This window comes from Pristis pectinata, chromosome 27 (assembly GCF_009764475.1).
Source record: "Pristis pectinata isolate sPriPec2 chromosome 27, sPriPec2.1.pri, whole genome shotgun sequence".
NCBI classification, from domain to species: Eukaryota; Metazoa; Chordata; class Chondrichthyes; order Rhinopristiformes; family Pristidae; genus Pristis; species Pristis pectinata.
The window spans coordinates 13,766,098-13,787,242 of NC_067431.1; the positions used below are offsets into that span (position 1 = coordinate 13,766,098).

A 21,145-nucleotide genomic window follows, 5' to 3' on the forward strand; every position below is an offset into this window, starting at 1 on the left:
CTGCTGGCAGAGGTGGTGGAGGCAGATACACTCGGGACATTTCAGAGACTCTTAGATAGGCACATGAATGATAGGAAAATGGAGGACTCTGTGGGAGGGAAGGGTTAGATGGATCTTAGAGCAGGAGAAAATATCATCACAACATTGTGGGCCGAAGGGCCTATACTGTGCTGTAATGTTCTATGTTCTAAATATTTAAATCACTAAAAGGATTTTCACTGCTTGTTCATGAGAGATGATAGCTGCTCAGTTAAGTCAGAACTGTAGGCAGAATTGAGTGTGGGCTTACATGCCCAGTAGAACTGATGTTAACCTGTGGGTTGGACATTGGGTGCAGTAATTCCATCTTGAGAAAGTGAAACCCAGAAGAATAGTTAGTATTCAAATCACACAAATATTTTGAAATTGAGGAATTTCCAGGAGATTTAATGTGTACAGAAATGTTTCTGTAAAACTTATTCTAATGTTATATTGCTGAATATTATGCAGTGGAGTTAAATTTATGAAATGGGAGCTACAGCATTAAATTATTATACCTATATTTTTTAAAATGTCAATTATAGGTTGATTCTGATAATGCCACTTTTAGTGGTAATGATGTCTGCCCCATGGGTCACTACTGTCCAGAGGGTAGCAAGTATCCACTGCCTTGTCCACCCGGATCATACTCTCCTACTACAGGGCTGACCAGCAAAGACCAGTGTCAATACTGTCCTATAGGGCACTTTTGCAGTCAATTGGGGCTGACAGACTTGAACCAAGCTCAACTCTGTGACCCGGGGTAAGTGTTAATCTAATTCTGTCCTATATTTTAATGTGAAAACTTTAATCAAATGCTCAAGCACCAGGCTTATTTTATGATAATATATGATATTTTAGATATAGATAGATATATATATAGTCTATATTTATTTGCACTATTGATTTTGTGACTTATAGTAATTTTTATGTCTTGCACTGTACTGCTGCCACAAAACAACAAATTTCACAACGTCGGTGATGATAAACCTGATTCTGATTCAAAACACTTGACTTCTAACTATCTAATCTAGCATATCCTTCTCTCCTCTCAAAAGTTTGGTTTAATTTTACCTTAATTTTCTATCATTGTTCTAGTTTGAACTAATAGCACTGTTTTGAAAAATCTTCCCACAACATGCTTTTAATTGATTAACCTAAAGATTGGTGGTACTTTGGGAGTTTTCAACAACAAGTTAGCTATCCGTTAGTGATGTGGTACTCATTCTCAGTGACTGATCAATCCAGTGATGAAGGTAAACAAAAAAACAGGTAACTCCTTTTTAAGGTGGCATCAGAGTGAACAAGGAGGCAAATAACTGCTCTGGAAAAATTACCCTATCTACAAAATAACTAAAGTTACAAAGTTTTTGGATAGTAGCTCCAGTAGTCTGCATGTTTCCTTGTAATTTATTATAAGTGAAGTCATTCTGGAGAAAATAGATTGCTACACAATAGAGTGTCAATCTGTTCACCAGCTATGATTAAAAACAGAAAATGCTGGAAGCACTAACAGGTCGGGCACCATCTTTGGAAAGAGGAATAATTGATGTTTCATTTCCAAGCCCCTTCATTCGAACTGGGAGAGAAAGAAACAAGTTAGTTTCAGATAGTAGAGAAGATGGGGGGAAGGGGAATAGATGGATCAGAGGGAATTTCTGCCATGGGTTGAGACAGGATGACCTGATGTGGCAGCTAAAATCAGATTAAGCTTTTTGTCTGTAAAGTTTTAATACCCAGCAGGCCCGACAATATTCAGGTTTCCAGCATCTGTATTTTTTTATTTTCATTTTTGTTCACCAGTTATGATTTAATAACTTATTCTTCCAGTTATAAACAATGAAAACTGTTATTTCTGAATTGTTCTCTGATTTTTTTTTGACATTTTAAAGCACTGATTTCCTGGTACTAGACAACCTTTGCTCCTACAGATGTCATATTATTTATAAGCTGAGATTCAATATCTACACTTGGTACAGTCAACTGTGGGGTTTTTTGCAGGTACATCTGCTATGCTGGAAGTACTGTGCCTTGTCCTTCGGATGGCATTCAGGGTTACATGTGTCCCACTGGTGTCTGCTGTCCTCCTGGTACAATCAGTGAGTTACCCTGTAATCCTGGTACATACAATCCATTTGCTGGAGCTGGAATTTGCTTGCCTTGCCCTGCTGGCACTATGTGCATCAACAGCAGCACAGTCGAACCTGTCATCTGCCCCAGAGGTAAGATTTTTATTTATCACAGCAAGTTAAAGCAAATTGATTTTGTCAGTAGCACAGATGTCTGGACTTTTATGAGCAACATGCACAATGCATTTGGCACTTGAAGGAATTCGTAATGTAAATCTGCACTTTGGCTGGGACCCAATTTATTCTCATTAGTGTTAAACTCAAAAATAATATTAAAATCATTCTACATCACTGTCAGGGAGTGAAATTTCCTGCAGGTGGAATTATACAATTTTGTAATCAAAGTAGCCAACTTCCTTTGTTCAGGAATGAGAAGAACTTTCTTCACTATTGGGTCAGTGGGGAGTGTAGACAATAACAAGGGGTAAAATATTACTTTAGAGGCATTGATAGCCAATCATCATTCCAACATACACACAATTTAATATTCCTTTCCTTGCTAAAGTTCAACTGAGCCACCCACTGAGAGTATGTCCATCACTAGATCAACCCAAAACACATAGATACCCTTCTCCATAACATCAGCTTACAAGGAAATAGGTGCAGATTAATGGGGAAACAAATAAAAGGCCTTGTATTTATATCGAACCTCTCCAGAAGGCTGTGTAAATCAAAGAACATCCAATGCATTTTACAGTCAATGAGAAAGCTTTGAAGTGTCAATTTTGTTACCTAAGATTCTCTTTTCTCACTAAAGTCTTTCTCATCTTTTCTCCACAATATGAAATAACATTTTTTTAAAAAAATAACTTAGTTGTAGCCAATCCATTGTTGCAGTTTTTGTCTGTGGCCCCTTGCTTTTTCAGGCTACTACTGTTTCTCAAAAACAAGTGTTCCATTGCCATGCCCAGAAGGGACGTACAATACATTGGACGGTGCCTCCTCCACTGATGCATGTGTAAGCTGTCCAGCTGGCTTATACTGCCAAGGTGTGGCAAACTCTGAGCCTGATGGTGAGTGCCTATTCCTGATATAAAAATATATTTGTTATCTTCCATACCAAAAGACAATACAAGATGGAAAATGATGCTATTTGGGGCAAAAATGAAGAATCAATAATGACCTAAGCAGGTGGAATAGTATTATCTTTATGAACTCCTACTCACCCTTGTCCACCTCTTAGGCTTCCTGGTTATGCAAGTTTCTGGATTAATCTGGTCCCTGTAATCAATAACATATGAAAACTCATCGGTCTTCCTGCAGCTTCAACAACCCAGGTTCAACCCTGACTGGTGCTGCCTGAATGGAGTTTACACTGGTTTATGTGGTTTCCTCCCACATTCTAAATGTGTGCAAGTTGTTAGGTTAATTTGCCACCATAAGTTGCCCCTAGTGTATAAGTGAGTCGTAGAACCTGGGGAGATGTTGATTGGAATGTGGGAGAAATAAAAGAAGATTGATGTAGGATGAGTGTAAATGGAGGTTGATGGTTGGCACAGCCTCAGTGAGCTGAAGGGGCCTGTCTCTATGCTGGACAATTCTGTTGCTTTAAATGCAGTTTCACTTTCTATTATAGGTCCATGCATGGGAGGATACTACTGCCAGGGAAGAGCAAAAGGTCCCGTACCACATACTGATCCAGTATTTCCAATGAATGGTCCTTGTGCTGTGGGTTATTATTGTCCAACAGGCACCAAAGCACCAATTCCATGCCCAGTGGGAACATTTAAGAATACAACTGGTGAGCGAAGAGAGTTAATTTGTTGTATTGGGTTGTTCCACAATTATTCTGCAGTTTAAAGAACAAACTAACCTGAGTGATTTTAAATCAGCAAGTGACATCCATATTAGCTGGGATGGAATAATTCAATGGCCCTCTGCTTTTGGTTGGAAACCACCAAGCCAGTGTCACATGTCAGAATTTGGCAAGAGATTTGACCAGCAAAAAGGAAGAATGTGTCATCTGCACTACTTGTACACTGGTTCTCAACAGGCAAAGAGGTTCTAGTTCAAAAGCATTGGCAACCCATGATCTGATTACTTTCAAAATCTTCTGATATTTTCCTCCCAAAATACAGGAAGATGAATATTTTATAACTATCCTCCTAGAGGAATGAGGGGAAGGATTAAGCCGGCATTTTCATTTGGGAACACAAACTGTTATTCCACATTTTTGCACCCTTCACATTTAGTATAACTGGAGTAGCATTCAAGCCATGATAGTTAAAAAGAGTTCGTGTCAATTGTATCAGATGTATAACCATAGCAGGTAATAGACACGAGAAGCAGCATGACACATATTGGGATTGAACTGAAGTTAGTTTATTTTAGAAGAAGATCAGGCAACGAATGATATATCATTTTGATGCTTTACAGTGTATATCTTTATTACCTTTCTCTTCTAATCCAACTCCATCAATAGCCCATTTCATAGTTATCTCCTGTAATGAATATACCCAGCTATCTAAACTTTCATTCCATATGGAATTAAGTGTGTCAGCATAAGTCTGTATTAAAGTAGGCATCCATAAAAAGCATCTCAGAGATTAAGTACATTCTTATCCATGATTACGTACTGTCTGCAAGTAATTGATTTACTCACTAATAAATATTATTAGTGAGTAAATGGGTACCAGTCACCTTTCCAAACAACAGGAGATACCAATTTTGTGATTTCAAGTTGGAGCTAACATGATAACTACTGATTACAGTACAGAGAACCAGTATATCCTTCTGGTTGACCCAGTAATGATAAATGCTGCAACTCAAGTTTTTGCAATGTTTTAGAATTCAGATCAGCTGGTTAGAAACATCCTAGAATCCAATATTAGAGAACAGATCTTATTCTGTAATGATTTGAAATTGTGTATTCACGTAGTGTCAATGGAAGCAGTCAGCCAGGACTAGCACTCAGTCAAAATGTTAAAGGGCTAGAATTTTGGAATGTCAGCTGAGGAAAAGCATGTTTGGAGGTTTCCTCAATCTACCATTTTAGCATCAAGCAGTGATACAAGATCAGCTGATGGACTGTATAAAATGAACATAGTCATTGTAAAGGCTTTTAACCTGTGAAGGTAAAATTTTATCTTGTACCTATCTTTCACCTATATAACATGTATTACTGTGCACTTCTTTAATTGTCCTGTACCTTTAACGTAGTTACATGTATAACAGACTGACGTTCTTTATCTGGAACAGATGTTTCAATTACCTTTATCTATTAATGTGAGGAAAAATAGGACAAAAAAAAGGTAGCTGGTCTATTCTGATTTGATTGTGCTGGTGCTACTCAAATTAACTTGATTATGTTTTGCTAATAGGAGGAGCTTCAATAGAATCCTGCGCACCATGCTACTCTGGCTATTACTGTGCAAGGGAAGGTCTGAGCCATCCCAGTGGGCTATGCTCTTCTGGGTTTTACTGTCCTGCCAATCACACCCCAGTCACTCCATATGGTTTCTTCTGCCCACAGGTATGTGTTGATACTTGAAAGTAAAGAGTGTTGTTGCCTCATAATCGGTCACCACTGCCCCGTTACAGTGTGTGATTTAACTATCCAAACTGATCAGAAAAAAGACAACGAGTCAGTCCCTGTTGAAGTAATTATGATACCTGAGTATCTTCAAATGAATTTTGTCTACAGTTTGCTATGAATGCAAACTTTTAAATGTACATTGGAATAGAATAGTCAGATAATGAAGGCTATTGTTTTGGTTATTAATAACCATGTTGATACGATTCATAAGTAAAACAGAGTGAGGAAGATTCCCTCCCCTGCAATGGTGGGAAAAGTGAAAAGTACAATATAATGCCATGATTGTTTGAAATGCACGGTTTGTAGCAGTTATATTTTTTTTTGAAAAAACCATAAAAGTACAAAATGTATTCAAGGTGTGTTTGTAACAATTAGTAAAAATGTGTAACATCTCAGCTTTCAAATGTTATTGCATTTTTAATCATTGAAGTGAGCTAATGTGCCTTATCTTTAGGTTGTGCTCTCATGACTGAAATTGTGGTTGTTAGCTGGCAGGTAGGAAAGAAAGCTGTGAAGAGGACAGAGGGTACAAACACATATGGATAAATGAAGGGAGTGGGCAATAATCTGGCACATGGAGTAGAACATAGAACATAGAAAAACTACAGCACAATTCAGGTCCTTCAGCCCACAAAGCTATGCCGAACATGTCTCTACCCTAGAAATTACTGGGCTTACCCATAGCCCTCTATTTTTCTCAGCTCCATGTACCTATCCAACAGTCTCTTAAAAGACCCTATCTGCTTTCATAAGGCATGCTGCGCATTCCAGGCAGCATCCTTGTAAATCTCCTCTGCACCCTTCCTATGGCTTCCATATCTTTCCTCTAGTGAGGTGACCAGAACTGAGCACAGTACTCCAAGTGGGGTCTGACCAGGGACCTATATAGCTGCAACAATACCTCTCAGCTCCTAAATTCAATTCCCCAACTGATGAAAGACAATACACCATATGCCTTCTTAACCACAGAGTCAACCTGCGTAGCCACTTTGAGCATCCTATGGACTCGGACCCCAAGATCCCTCTGATCCTCCACACTACCAAGAGTCCTACCATTAATACTATATTCTGCCATCATATTTGACCTACCAAAATGAACACTTATCTGAGTTGAACTGCATCTGCCACTTCTCAGCCCAACTTTGCATCCTATCTATGTCCCTCTGTAACCTCTGACAGCCCTCCAAACTATCCACACCACCACCAACCTTTGTGTCATCCGCAAATTTACTAACCCACCCCTCCACTTCCTCATCCAGGTCGTTTATAAAAATCACAAAGAGCAAGGGTCCTAGTACCGATCCCTGAGGTACATCACTGGTCACCGACCTCCACGCAGAATACGACCCTTCAACAACCACTCTTTGCCTTCTGTGGGCCAGCCAGTTCTGGATCCACACTGCAATGTCCCCTTGGATCCCATGCCTCCTTACTTTCTCAATAAGTGAAATTCTTCCTTTTGGCAGGAAAAATAAATAAGAAACATGTTTTCTAAATGATGAAGAAGTGCAGAGAAATCTGAGTGTCCATGTCCATTATTTGCAGAAAAGCTCATTTGCAGGTACAGCAAGTAATTAAGAAAACAAACAGAATGTTATCATTCACTGCAGGGGAACTGAATACAAATATAATGTTATGGTTCAATGATATAGTGCATTGGATAGACCACATCTGCAGTCACATGCATGATTTTGGTCTCCCTATTTAAGGAAGGGTATCAATGCATTGGAAGCAGTTCAGAGCAGAGGCTGTTTACGAGGCCAATATTGGGAATGGGTGCATTTTTTTTATGAGGAAAGATTGGAAAGGCTAAGCTTGCACCTGCTGGAGTTTAGAAGAGTGAGAAGTGATTTGACTGAGACACTTAAAATCCTGAGCTGTGTTGACAAGGTGGATGTAGAGAGGATCTTCCCTCCTGTGTGAGAATCCAGAGCTGGGGGTCATTGTTTAAAATAAAAAAAACACCTATTGAAGACATAGATGAGATTTTTTTTCTCTGATGATTGTGAATCTTTGACATTCCCTTTCTCAAATGTCTGTAAAAGCAATTGTTTGAATATTTTTAATGCAGAGCTAGATAGATTCTTGTAACTGTCAGATCAGCCATGCACTTATTAAATAGTGGAGCAATTTGAAGGGTCGAATGACCTAGTCCTGTTTCTGGTTTGTACGTTATCACAGCTAGGATTCAGTATTATTCCACTGAAGTCATTTTATGTTAGTAATTTTCTTTCATAAAACCAGTTGCATTGCTTATGAAATTACTCTCTTTATTTTGTGGCCGTCTTTTCTATTGCTATTCACTGGCCAATTAAACATTTTGGTGCAATAAGTTCAGTTTGTAAAATAATCATGATTACCGAAAAGTAACATGCTCAGCATAAGTAACAAATTTTACTCTTGGATTGATAATCTCCTCCTATTCTGCACATACAAATCATGCATTGGTAAAAGGTTATCTGCCGGAACCACTGAGTTCTGTAAAACAATATTTGATTACCTCTTGCTATCAGATTCTCCAAATACATTAAACATCTGAGACATAGTGAAGTACAATTTTGTCTTCTATTTTTTGTCCAGGGACACTTTTGCCCCAAAGGTTCAGGGACTCCGATCCCATGTCCAGTGGGAAAATATCAACCAAATTCACATTCCAGTGTGTGCATCCCATGTCAGGCAGGCTTTTACTGTGATAAAGTTGCAACAGTAGAGCACAAACCCTGCCCACCTCATTTTTACTGCCCAGAAGGTGAGCAATTCCATTATTATTGCATTTTTTGTGTTAAGTTTACTTTTCCATTGTGTGTTTTGTTGTGATTCATTTCACATTCACAAAATTGTAATATGAAGACTTCTGAGAGTTGTTTGTATCTCCTAGTAATGATCCCTGAATTTAAATACAGTTTGAGTATTTGAAGTACCAGCATTTCTCATTTGCGGGCATAACCAATGAACAGGTTTGGCTATGTCAAGTCATCAGACAGGCAGTTCAACAGTTTATATTTGGGATTCATGCTACAATGTTTTCTTGGAGAAGGAGTTCATTTCAGCCAATTGAGCATATCTCAGCTCACAGAGCAATCCCATTCCCTCATTAATTTCACGAGAACCTATTCTCCACACAACTTCATTCAGATTCTCCCACTCGCCTCCACACTCAGGGCAGTTTACTGTGGCCAATTAATCTACCAACCAACACGTCTCTGAAAGGCGAGAGGAAACTGGAGCACTCAAGGGAAACCCAAGCAATCACAGGGAGCACATGCAAGCTCCACACAGACAGCTTCAGAGATCAGGATTAAATCCAGGCTGCAGCTCCACTACCTGCATCACTGTCCCTGTCGTCAATTGGACGATGCGTAGACTCACTGTTCTGAACCAGCATTATCAGCCATATTGTCCTTGACCCGACCCATGCATCATTTTTGCCTCCTGCAGGATGTCTGCTATCAGTGCCAAATCCAGACGTGCAGCAGGAGACCATGTGTACTGGCATCTGACCCCTGGCACTTTGCATACTTAGGCTATGTAATGAATGAACATAGTGGTCCAAAAAGCATTGATGTGAACACTGCAGCTAGACAGTGGCTTCCCATACAAATTAGCCTTAGCATGATCCAATCTATTAAAGAAAAGCTGCAGAATATGGGTTGCCTCGTGATCTTTCAAGTGAACATGATGGCTGTGTAGGTGATGATGATAATTTTGCCTTAAGGTATTTCAGGATTCAAACTCCATTCCAGAATTAAAGCGTTTACTTCACTGAACTGTCAATCCAGATTACAAGAGTGCTTCATTGTCAAAGGTGGTGTCTTCTGAATCAGCTGTTGTTCTATAGCCCCATCTGCTCCCTTAGGTAATCATAAAACATCACATTGCACTATTGTAAGAAAAGTAATGAATTCTTTTAAAATCTCAGCCAATATTTATTTCTCAGTCAAAGTGTTTTAAAAAGCAGATTAGTTGGTCATTATTTCACTGCTGTTAATGGGATTGTGTTGTGTAATTTAACTGTCAGTTTCCTTGGGTGAAGAAAATCAGTGGCTGCATTTCAAAACTGTCATTGGCTATGGTTCTTTGAAGTGCTCTGAAGGTTTGACTGGTGCTTTATAAGAACACATTAGCTACAAGTTGCCGAGAGGGTGCTTTCTCACTTCCCAGTTCTGATGAAGGATCTTTGACCTGAAACATAACTGTTTCTTTCTTCGGAGATGCAAACTGAGTGTCTAGATGAGATAAGATAAGATACCTTTATTAGTCACATGTACATTGAAACGCACAGTGAAATATATCTTTTGCGTAGAGTGTTCTAGGGGCAGCCCCCAAGTGTCGCCACGCTTCCGGCTCCAACATAGCATGTCCATGACTTCTCAACCTATACGTCTTTGGAACGTGGGAGGAAGCTGGAGCACCCGGAGGAAACCCACACAGACACGGGGAGAATGTACAAATTCCTACAGACGGTGGCCGGAATTGAACCCGGGTCGCTGGCGCTGTAATTGCATTACACTAAACGCTACACTACCGTGCCAAGTATTGTCAGTTTTTATTTCAGATTTCCAGCATCTGCAGTTTGTTAATTTTCAATTATTATTCATTTTTCAAATCAAAGTCCTCATAAATTACTGAGAAAGAATTGTCCTTGGTTGTCATCTTCAGGGATATAACGAGACAAGCGATTGAAGCACGGGGCTGTTTTAATCATTGTTAGTTCACTTATTGTTTACTCCTGTTTGCAACTCCCTCTTTTAGGTACCCAGATTCCCATTCCTTGTCATCGTGGAACATTCACCTGGGAGGAAATGTCAGGTTTGAAGGAAGAAAAGCAATGCCTACCTTGTCCCACTGGCAAATACTGCAGGTCAGCTAATTGTTACTGTTCAGACATGAGTTTGTTACATTTCTATTCTCATCTGGGGTTAAAAGTTAATCAAAAATATCTATTCAGTTATAAGTAAGGTCAAGTGCTTCATGCTTTCAGTACGTAGGGAAGGTTGGCATAACAAGTCAATGAATATTTGTTCACTTACTTCCATTTTGATCTTCGCATGTCCATTCACTAACCTTAGCAGAGGTAATGTAGAAAGTACTCAATGCCATTCTATTGTTAAAACAGCGTTGCAGCTCAATGTGATGCTCTTAGTGAAAGTCTCATAAAGAATGAGAATTTCAGTTGCAAGATTCAAAGAACAGTATTGTTGAAAGTTAAGTATGGCATTCCCTACTGATGTGTTGCAAGTCCTCATAGTGTCGGTATGAGATGAGCAGATGTTATCTTTGTAGAGACGTGCCAAAACACAAGAACACTCTCCCAGCCACGGGCAATTGTTACTACTGAATGAATGGATGATGCAATGATGAGAGAGGGTGGGACAGTGCTTTGAGGAGGTCAGAGGGACCTGGACAGGTTTGGGCAATGCCCAAAGGAGATACGTTCTTTATACATGGAGACCCTTTAGGGCTACAGCCAGGTGCTCCTGGCTGGAGGTAGCTGTGGAGGTCTCTGTAAAAATGAGTTGATTCTGTTGTCGTCATCATCTTGGGTTCCATGGGCAGGCAAATTCTCATGCCTGCTCCTATGACCTAAAGAAATGATAAATTAAATTCCTTGTCCCTGAGTATGGAGTTTGCCAACCTCTCTAGTGTCACAGAAGCAGCATCCTGGAGTGATACTGAGGTTTAGGTAGAGACTGTCTGTGCCCCGACCCTGGTCTTCATGGGCAAAGCAGTCAGGGAATGTATGAGGCTCTATGGTTGCAGGAGCCCATTAAGTAGTGAAGAATTGGAGTTAGTTCCACCCAGTTGTTCAGTGAGCGAACAAAAACTGAAGTTTTTTTGGAGCGGTGAGGTTGCAAATCAAAAATCCATTGAAAAATGAGGAGAGAAATTTCCTAACTGGTGCTAAGATACCTAGAAATGAATGCGCTGATCTACTCAAGGTAAAGTTAATTTTCAGCGTTGTCTATTGTAATTGTGTAAAAGAATGTCTAGTCCAGAGGCTCTCTGCAGGGTGTCCTAATGGAGCACACAACTCATGGCTAATATTGGCATAGGATCAAATAGAGTTGCATACCAGTTCTTTAAATGGCTTTCTAATGAGGACAAAATAGAATTCAGTTCAATCAGCATTTAGTTAATGATTTGGAGGAAGCCTTCATGGGACAAAATAACCTTCCAGTAAGTGATTCTGTTCGACATATTTATCTTTTCAGAGGCTAGCTGTCCTAATGTACATTTCCAGCATTTTCCATTCATTAGGTTTCAATATTGTTTTCATCTCCAACTTTAGTATGGATCTGTCCTTTAGAACCATAATTGCTACACGTTCAAATGTTTTGACAATCTCTGCTATATTTTAAGTGTAACCACATTGAAGAGTATGTACACTGCACTTGTCTACAATTATTATCCAGTCATTGTATTGAAATACCATTGAAACAGATGATTTGTATTCCATAAAGATTGTATACGCTTAATAATCCACAAGCTACACCAGTGGTCCAATTCATAAATCCAAGAGGATAAATGTCACTACAACATCAACTATCAGAAATTAGTCTTGTTACTTTTGTTTAAAATTTGCATAAATTCCTCTTTGTTCAACAATATTTTATATTCTATACTGGACCAGAATGTCAAACCAAAGTTGAGATTTAAGAAAGACCATTCAGTCTACTATAGATCACCCTTCTAATGTGTTAAGTCTCCTATCTTAGAATCTGGCTGCCACCTAAATAATCCAAGTGCATTTATCTCCATTGTCTTGTTTGGAGAGTCGTGTTGAACGATAATCTTCAATAGATAAAGAATTTCTTCTTAAATATAAATTTAAAAAAACAGAAAATGCTGGAAATACTCAGCAGGTCTGGTCGCATCTGCGGGAAGAGAGAGTCGACATTTCAGACCGCAGAAACTTTGTCAGAGGTACTTGGAGGTTATTATTTGGGCAGAAAATTATTGCACAGCGATTATCCCATTATTGTATCTGCAAGTCACTACAAACTCCAGACGTGTTTTTGCTCCGGATAATGAATATTATAATCACTGTTTTTGTGCATTTGCATCAATTTGAAACTTGTGCCTCTTTACAGTGAGGGAAGGATTCAAGGAAATTGTGCTGCTGGCTACTTCTGCCTTGCTGGCAGTTTTAATTTTACCCCTCAGGGAATTCTCCCTAATGCCTCAACTGACCATAATCAATGTAAGTGGGGCCAGGCGTGTGCTGGACCGTGTCCTGCAGGTATGATATCAAACTCATTTTCAGTTTATTAACCAATTTAATTCTTGTTTTCATGTGTCCGTGTTTCTGTTAAATGAATAAAGCAGTTTCTTTTTTGTCCATGTTTCTTTGTGCTCTTTGGGATTGTTACTAATTCTGTTATTAGTCTAAGTCACATTTCACAATTTGGAAAATTCTTGAGAAATAGTCATAGGGTCATTCAGCAAGGAAACAGGCCCTTTGGATGAACTGATCCATGCCGACCAAGATTCCCATCTAAGCTAGTTCCACTTGCCGGCATTTGGCCCATATCCCTCTGAATATTTCCTATCCATGTACCTGTCCAATTTCCTTTTAAATGTTGTTAATGTACCTGCCTCAACCACGTCCTCTGGCAGCTCATTCCATCTAGCATTCATCACCGTCTGGGTGAAAAAAGTTGCCCCTCAGGTTCCTACTCCAGAACCATTTAGGATTTGTTCCTTCTCAAAATGGGTTCTGTAATTAATGAAATCAGTATGAGATTTTAAGAGATCTAATACTTAATGTGTTCAGTGCCATCTGTATTATTAAACAGTTATCTAGACAGAACTATTAAATTATTGCAGTCCACCTTCGAGATATTGATGCAGTGTGGAGCCAGAGGAAGCTTGTTGCCAGGAACGATTAAGGTGACATTCTGTGAGAATGAACCCTTTAGAAATGTATCACGATGTTAACGCTCAGTAAAAGTCATAGCGTCGTAGACAGTTGCAGCATGGAAATGGGCCCTTTGGCCCATCAAGTCCATACCGGCCATCAACAGCTCATTTACACTAATCCTTCGTTCATCCTAACTTTTGTTAATGTGGGAATGCGGGAGCTTGATGTCAGAATAAGTGATTGATTGATAACTAGTCAAATCAGACTGTATTGTAACAAAATCTAACACACAATAACGTAAGCAATTTTTATCCATTGATTTTTTTTTCATCATTCAAGAAGTGCTGCACTTAAATGACCAAAGCTATGACTTCAAAATTCTAAAAATCCACTCAATTTAACAATGAAAATGTGAATTCTATTTTTAAAGTAACTGAGTAGTTCAGTTCTTTCATGGTCATCCTCTGTAACTTAAATGAAAGAGCTGCAGAAACCTCATATAAAAGCTGTGGATAGCTTTTAAACCATTTCCTGCTATTTTTGCAGATGTTCTAGCAAAGTTACAGCAGAGAAATGGGAGAAACACCACTGAGTAGTTTTGAGGAAAAAGTCTTGTTAAATTAGTTGAGGAAATGTGAATTGTTTCCATTCCAATGTGAAAGTAATCCTCTGGAATCCTCCTTCAGGTTTCTTTTGTCCTGAGGGGACTGAAGTAACCAAACCCTGCCCAGAGAATACAATTAGATTACTGCCTGGTGGCAGACAGCAAGAGGACTGTCAGCCGTGCCCACCTGGATATTGGTGCAAGGAAGGTATTGGATTAGTTTACTGTCAAAATACTTTTGTTTTGGGTTCACCTGAACTGATTAGAAGGTTGAAAGCAATATGAGATTTTGCCTTTTAAAAATTGCAGTACAAATATTTTTTCTCCTGCTCTTCAAAGACTGAGTTCAAAATTTAAACAGTATCTGTAAACATTTTTACTAACATCGATAATTTGACAGAAAATGTTTCAAGTCTCTTCTGTAGTGTGTTACAGTAAATGTCTGCCTGAACCCAGGTGATCCCGTTCTTTATCGCTGTCCTGCTGGTTATTTCTGTGACGGAGTTATCCAGGCCCCATATGTGTTTCCTGGTGGACCCAAGAAGTGCCCGGTCCACACGTATTCCAATGTCAGTGGAGCAGCCAGTCAGGCAGTGTGCCAGACCTGCCCTCCAGGATACCTCTGCAATGAAACAGGTATTTCTGGCTTATACAATAAAGCAATACTTTTAAATAAAAATGCCTAGCAATCCATTTGGTGAAGCTTGGCACCTTAAAAAGTTTCTCAAAAACAATGTTTAAAATTCTCCTTACTGCTTTTCTATTCTTGAGATTCAAATAAAAGGCTAACTACCTGCAATTTTAAATTTATACGCAAAGGTGCAAGCTAGAAGGCGTTATGTCTATATATGTAGATGCACCTAAAACTTCATTCAATATTTTTCAGTTACTTGGCACCATGGCCATATTCTTAAACTGCCTGAACACTGGAAACTGGACTCACTTGTGAATATGGACCTTGGGACCACAAGATTTATTAATGGAGATTGAGAATGCAAGTCCCTATGAACACATCACTCATTTATTTTAGAAGCCTCATAGTAATTCAGATCCTGCACCAAAACATTTATTTGCCTCACCTTAAATTCACTAAAGTTACCCACAGGAATAGTGTTCGTTTGTATTCATCGATATCTACAATTTTCTTCCATATCATTGACTATTTAAATAATGTGGTAGATTACAGTAAAACCAATGATCTGGTATGGTTGGGATTTTGATAGTGCAGGACTGGTAGATCTTCTGGAGTATTGGATGTTATTTATATTAATACCCCAACGCACTTTTTTAAAGAAGGTGCATAGTATTATAAATATTGCAGTGAACTAAGTCACTTGAAGGGAGTGTGGGAATGATATCCCCGGTGAGAGGGGAGGGAGCTGCAGCCCTGGTGAGTGAAGAGGGAGCATGAGAACCAGGGTCCCGGTGAGTGGGAAGAAAGTGTGGCAGACATCACCTGGTGAGCTGGATGCTGAACCATCAGGATTTCTGATGGTCGGATCATTGATTATTGGAGTTTTCTTGTATATGGCATTTCAAAATGAGAGTGTACTGCAATAATTAATGTGTCTATTATCAGGACTAACCACCTATGAAAATTACAAATGCCCGCTGGGGTATTGGTGCCCTGGGAAAGGGGGCCACATGCCCTGTCCTGGTGGAACAGTGGGAAACAAGACCGGAAACGCCTTTTACAAGGACTGTCAACCATGCCCACCGGGTTACTACTGTCCTGATCCAAGACAAACTGGTGAACCAAGCATCAATGGAGTACCTTGTCGAGCTGGATATGAGTGCCCTGAAGGTAAGATTAAAGTAAAAGTTGTAAATGGAAGCTATGGTACTACTTGGTATCTGCTGTTAAAGGATGACCCTGGTTTTTTAGGTTGTTACCTTATTGAGTGTAGATTCATGCAATCAACTGCTCTTTTGATGTAGAAGTTGACTGGTGAGGCTTAAAGAACCAGAGAGGTGATGCATCCACACAGTGTGACTGTGCAGTTCCTCACCCAGAAGGTTGGTTGAAGAACTCAGACACTACACCAGGGTTGATAATGCCACAAAACAAAAAGTGACTGTGTGAGTTTGGGTGCTTTGCAAGTAAGTGCTGCACATCCAGAGACAAGCAAAGAGAAGCTTGTGTTAAAAGCAGGCCAAACACAACATTAGGAGGCTCGGAGCATACACCAATACATGGGAAGCATGAACTACCAACTCGGAATGCTAGAAATTCTTCTTCCATACCAAAAATATTTAAATAGTAATGGAAAATGTGATAATGATTAGGAAAATATCTGGGAATTTAATGGAAAGGGATACACGTTAATTCCCCAGACCATGCAGTACAGATGATGTCCAGTTCAATGAAGCCATTACAATTTTACAAAGACATTTTAACCTAGATTTTAGATACATTGGACAGGTTCAATAGTTTGTTGGATAGGCATATTGGAGGAATGTGAGATAGAGGGATATGCAGGAGGAAAGGGTTAGATAGTGTGAGGGTGGTTTGATGGACAGCACAACATGGTGGGCCGAAGGGCCTGTTTTGTGCTGTATGGTTCTGTGGTTATCTCACAACCAAAGTCAGGAGGAGCAATCAATGACCATTGTTGCATTAAAGAGTTGATCAAGCCATGATAACTTTGCCATATTTATAAATTGTGTATAACGAGAGTGACTTTGCCATCAAGAATATTCAAGCTAATCTCATTAATGCACATTGTTCATATTTGAAAAGATGTGCAAGATTGCTACACCCATGGAGATAGCATTAAAAAAATACAAGGATATTCTCTTTACTACAGCAGGCAGATATTCGTGTTGTGAGTTGATCAATATATGCAGTGATGGTGATCTCATCTTTGAGATCTGAGTCAAGTGATCACAAAGGGGCTACCTTAGTGGGAAAACATGTTATCCTCAATGGCAACCAATCAACTCAATTATGTCCATTCAGAACAGCTCTGTTTTCACTGTAACAAAGCAGAACAGATGGTGTGGGTTGGAAAGGCAGACAAAGCTGAGCATGTAAAGACAATGGCAGTTCACAGGAATTCATACTGTAAGGAAACACGTATAAAGCAAGCATTGGGGGCACTCAACACTTCATTGAGAAAAATGAGAGCAATAAGAATGCAATTTAAATGATTGTGTCATCGGTAGTGATCAGAAGGCAAAAGGCAACAATTTCAAGACCATTATGAAGTGCATGACCAAACCTTAGAGAAGATGCAAAGCCCTGTGCTGGAAGTTCACATGAAGAAAAATGATCCTTTCATAGTGTTGTGTTCTTGGTGGAAACCTCTGAGAGAGGAATTTGGCAGACTCAGGAGCAGCAGCACAGCCTAGTTACTTCAAGGGTCCACCTCGGCAATTGCTATACTCCAGAGAGCATTTGATAACATGACTCTGTAGTAAATGAGGTAACAGCCTTATAATCAGTCACTTTCAACAGTCAATAATAAATACACTCTCCCAATTTAAACCAAAAGATAGAACATTATTTACATTTAATACAAAGAGATATTTAAACATGTCACAGGTCCACTCACTCACTTCAACCTCAGTTATGGTGCTTGTGTGACCAATGTTTTCCTTGGATGGTAGCAGTTTAGTCTCTTCAGGATTCACCAGTGTCTCTCTTGGATGTCTGCTGCCACTTCACCCACATTTTCTGTGTGTTATAGAATACTGTCTTCTTAAAGCATGGAGTTGGGATCATCATTTCCCTATTTGCCCCTTTCTCTTGAAATAATTACCTTTGTCCAAGTTGAGCTTGAATTTCAGGATCTTTGTCATACTCAAAATTACTATCTAATTACCAATTACAAAAAAAACTCAAGACATCCTCAACCATGGTGCGACTGGTTTCTTAAAGAGTGAATGGGCAAATGATGAGAAGTTTCTTCCACTGCTTTTATCATTCCACTCTTGGATCCTCCGGCTCTATGATCATCTTGTCGCTTCTTGAGCTTTGCCCGAGTGTAGTCCCATGCAAAATTGTTTTGAAATGCTTTGACCTCAGAATAGTACAATATTAGTACAGGCAACCCCTGTATTATGGAGGGGTTGTGTTCCTAGTAAAAGGGCTGTAACACGATTTTCCATAACACGAAGCCATGTCATCTATGCATGCATCAACAAGCACGAGTTGAATAGATATATTTTGTGTTTATTTATTTACCTTTTTTCCACATAAATTCTACAAGAGTGTATTTTATTGCATACCTCAAATATGTGAGTAGTGATTGTTTCGAATTTCTGTTCCCAAACGGCCGTAACATGGGGGTCACCTGAACTAGTTGTTTTTATTTAGAACTGTAACTATATTTCAAAACAATGACTGTAACTGTTGTGGTTTCTTGTTGCAGGTTCAGTAAGTGAGGTTTTGTGCAGAGCAGGGTCCTATTGCAGTGCCATGACAGGGGTCGCAACCATGTGCCCCAGTGGTTATTTCTGTCCACTTGGATCCCACACGTACAATACTCCAGACCAATTGTACGTATCAATCAATTATTATTCTTACATTTACGTCAGTCAAATTTTCTTGTCAAACTAAAATTGAGGACAATGGTACTTAGCCATTCTATAGCACTATTATTTATACAGCGATAGTGCCTAACCCTAATCGTAAGCCTAACCCTAAGGCTATTTCAAACGAGGGCAAGTTTGTGATTTATCAAATATACAGGATTTGCTTTGACTCCTTTCATTCCAATCTTTACTTGACAAAAGTAACATCTTGCTCTCTGCTGCAACATTAAAATGCATTGGAATGAAGCACTTGCATTTGCACAGTATATTTCACCAAAGACTGTTTACTTTTGCCCATTTCAATCTAAGAACCATGTTTAACTATACAATTTTTAGTTATTGCCAAACAATATTCATGGAACTGAAAATTCATTTTTTGCAGATTTGCAATTTCACATATATATGTTGTATATGTTGGAGTTTCTAACCCTGCCGGGTTTGTTTATTTTTCATTCCTGTCCCTTTTTCTCCCCCTCTCTTGATCTATTCTTCTTTCCCTTTCTTTTTCATTTCCAGTGCCTGAAATGTCTGTTGTCAGTTCTTCAGCTCTCATTCCTACTTCCTTCTCAGTCCTTGTACTGCTAACTTCACAATCCCTCAATCTGGTTCTGGATGTCCATGATGGCTTTCAGTGATTTCTGTTCAATGACACTGTGACCCTTTGTCCATCAACATTTCCCAATATGTCACATTTTAAAAAAATAATCCTCTTCTGCATTGAAATGAATAACCTATTTTTCCATATTCCATTTACCATGCTCTCACCCACTCACTCTATATCGTCTCAAAGCCTTTTTGTATCCTTATTTTTGACTATTCTGCCTAGTTTTGTATCATCAGCAAACTTGGGAATATGAAAGTTTGTCCCCTCAGCCAAATCATTGATATAGATTGTAAATATCTTGGTTCTAAGCACCTACCTAAGTGCAATCTGCCAACCTAAGATTGTTTACTCCCATGCTTTGCTTTCAGTTAGATACCAATTCTCAATCCATGCCATTTTGTTATTCCATGTTCTCTAGCTTCATTGACCAACCTGTTGTGTGGGACGTTATCAAAGACATTGTGAAAATCTAACCACATCATATCCACCAGTTCGCTCTGATCTACTCTCCTACTTACGTCTTCAAAGAACTCCCATAGATTGGATGCTTATTACTGATATCAAGTGGTTTCTGATTTCTGCAATTATTCACCAAACACGAATAGAAAAGAAAGACTAATTTGTATTGTGCCTTGTAATTGCTGAATACGTGACTCATAATAAACTCATTAAAGGGCAGAGTGTTAATGCAGGCTGTGCACATTCATTGTGCTTTTTAGAGATTATGACAGTGGGGATGTGAGAGTATTGGGCTAATGCGTGGGATACCGAGGCTACATGACCCCCTCCATTTTGAGTTCTCTTCACTAAGACCAGTGTGAATGAGGTGAAAAAAATGCCCTTCAACAATTTGAGATGGTCTCATACGTTGTCACTCACTCACAGTAATGCATAATTAATTCTGTCACAACAAGCATAATGATGTGGTTTGAAGTGACAGTTACACAATAAGCGAGGCACTTCTATCCTTAGCTTCAGATTAATAGCAGTCTTGAGTGCAGCAGGGTGTTCAAAAAGGATACATCTATGACAATAAGAACAATTTAAAACCTCTGACTCTATGACTCTAACTTTGTCATGGGCTTACTACTTCCTTGTTGCAGGTGTGTGTTCCCATATTTCTGTCCTGCTAATAGTTCTTCGATGCTGCCTTGTTATGGAGGGTACATGCCAATCAACGTGACAGGGTTGAGGGATCACCTGGTGAAAGCTTGTCTGATCTGTGAGGCTGGAACCTATCGGGGAGACTCCACTACTGAACTGTATTGCAGACCATGTCCGGCAGGTTACCATTGTCCAAAGGGTATGTCAGACCAGAACCACTCTAGTTAATTTATTCAATATATATGGGATTCAGTTAGAATATTTTTCAGCATAAACAACTTGTTCCTTTCCTTTAACAAAGGTTAAACCATTAAATATGTGATTCAGAAGTTCTAGTCTGGGTTGGTAGCAGATCACAGATCTGACCATATCTGCCTTGCCTTGTGAACAGCCACCGATATATAAAGCAGGCACATCACAAATATTTCCACCATAAATTTTAAAAGTAGTTTTAAAATAAATGTCTTTCAGATTGGAGAGGAAAGATTTTCAACGTCTGAATTATTTAGCAGTGACTGTCAAATAGGGAGTTGTGAGGCTGTGGAATTCATTTCCTTGGTATAGTGTTTGAGACACAAACCATCAACATTCAAGGTGCGGAAACCCCAGATGTTTCCATAGATGGAGCAGTATTTTAGGAGGAGGTGTGCTCTTTCTGCTGCTTAAGCACAGCCTCTGTGTGGCTCTTGATACATGGCCTTGGTTCTCAAAATAATCCCAAATTCTCCTTCTCTGTTTTGAGTGGTCTTGAGTC

At 39.2% G+C, this 21,145-nt stretch overlaps 1 protein-coding gene across 1 annotated transcript in view; it reads left to right on the top strand.

The window, feature by feature from the left end:
- Positions 1 to 689: 689 nt before the first annotated feature.
- The window catches only part of si:ch211-286b4.4 (uncharacterized), a 64,993-nt gene continuing 44,537 nt past the window's right edge, over positions 690 to 21,145 (top strand). The window contains exons 1-13 of the mRNA XM_052039701.1: positions 690 to 781; positions 2,020 to 2,240; positions 3,014 to 3,160; positions 3,724 to 3,888; positions 5,468 to 5,619; positions 8,263 to 8,431; positions 10,435 to 10,543; positions 12,774 to 12,922; positions 14,230 to 14,355; positions 14,604 to 14,783; positions 15,727 to 15,951; positions 18,521 to 18,647; positions 20,391 to 20,590. Coding sequence (XP_051895661.1) covers positions 2,078 to 2,240; positions 3,014 to 3,160; positions 3,724 to 3,888; positions 5,468 to 5,619; positions 8,263 to 8,431; positions 10,435 to 10,543; positions 12,774 to 12,922; positions 14,230 to 14,355; positions 14,604 to 14,783; positions 15,727 to 15,951; positions 18,521 to 18,647; positions 20,391 to 20,590 — 1,912 coding nt within the window. The 5' untranslated portion in view covers positions 690 to 781; positions 2,020 to 2,077. The remainder of the gene's footprint in view (positions 782 to 2,019; positions 2,241 to 3,013; positions 3,161 to 3,723; positions 3,889 to 5,467; positions 5,620 to 8,262; positions 8,432 to 10,434; positions 10,544 to 12,773; positions 12,923 to 14,229; positions 14,356 to 14,603; positions 14,784 to 15,726; positions 15,952 to 18,520; positions 18,648 to 20,390; positions 20,591 to 21,145) is intronic.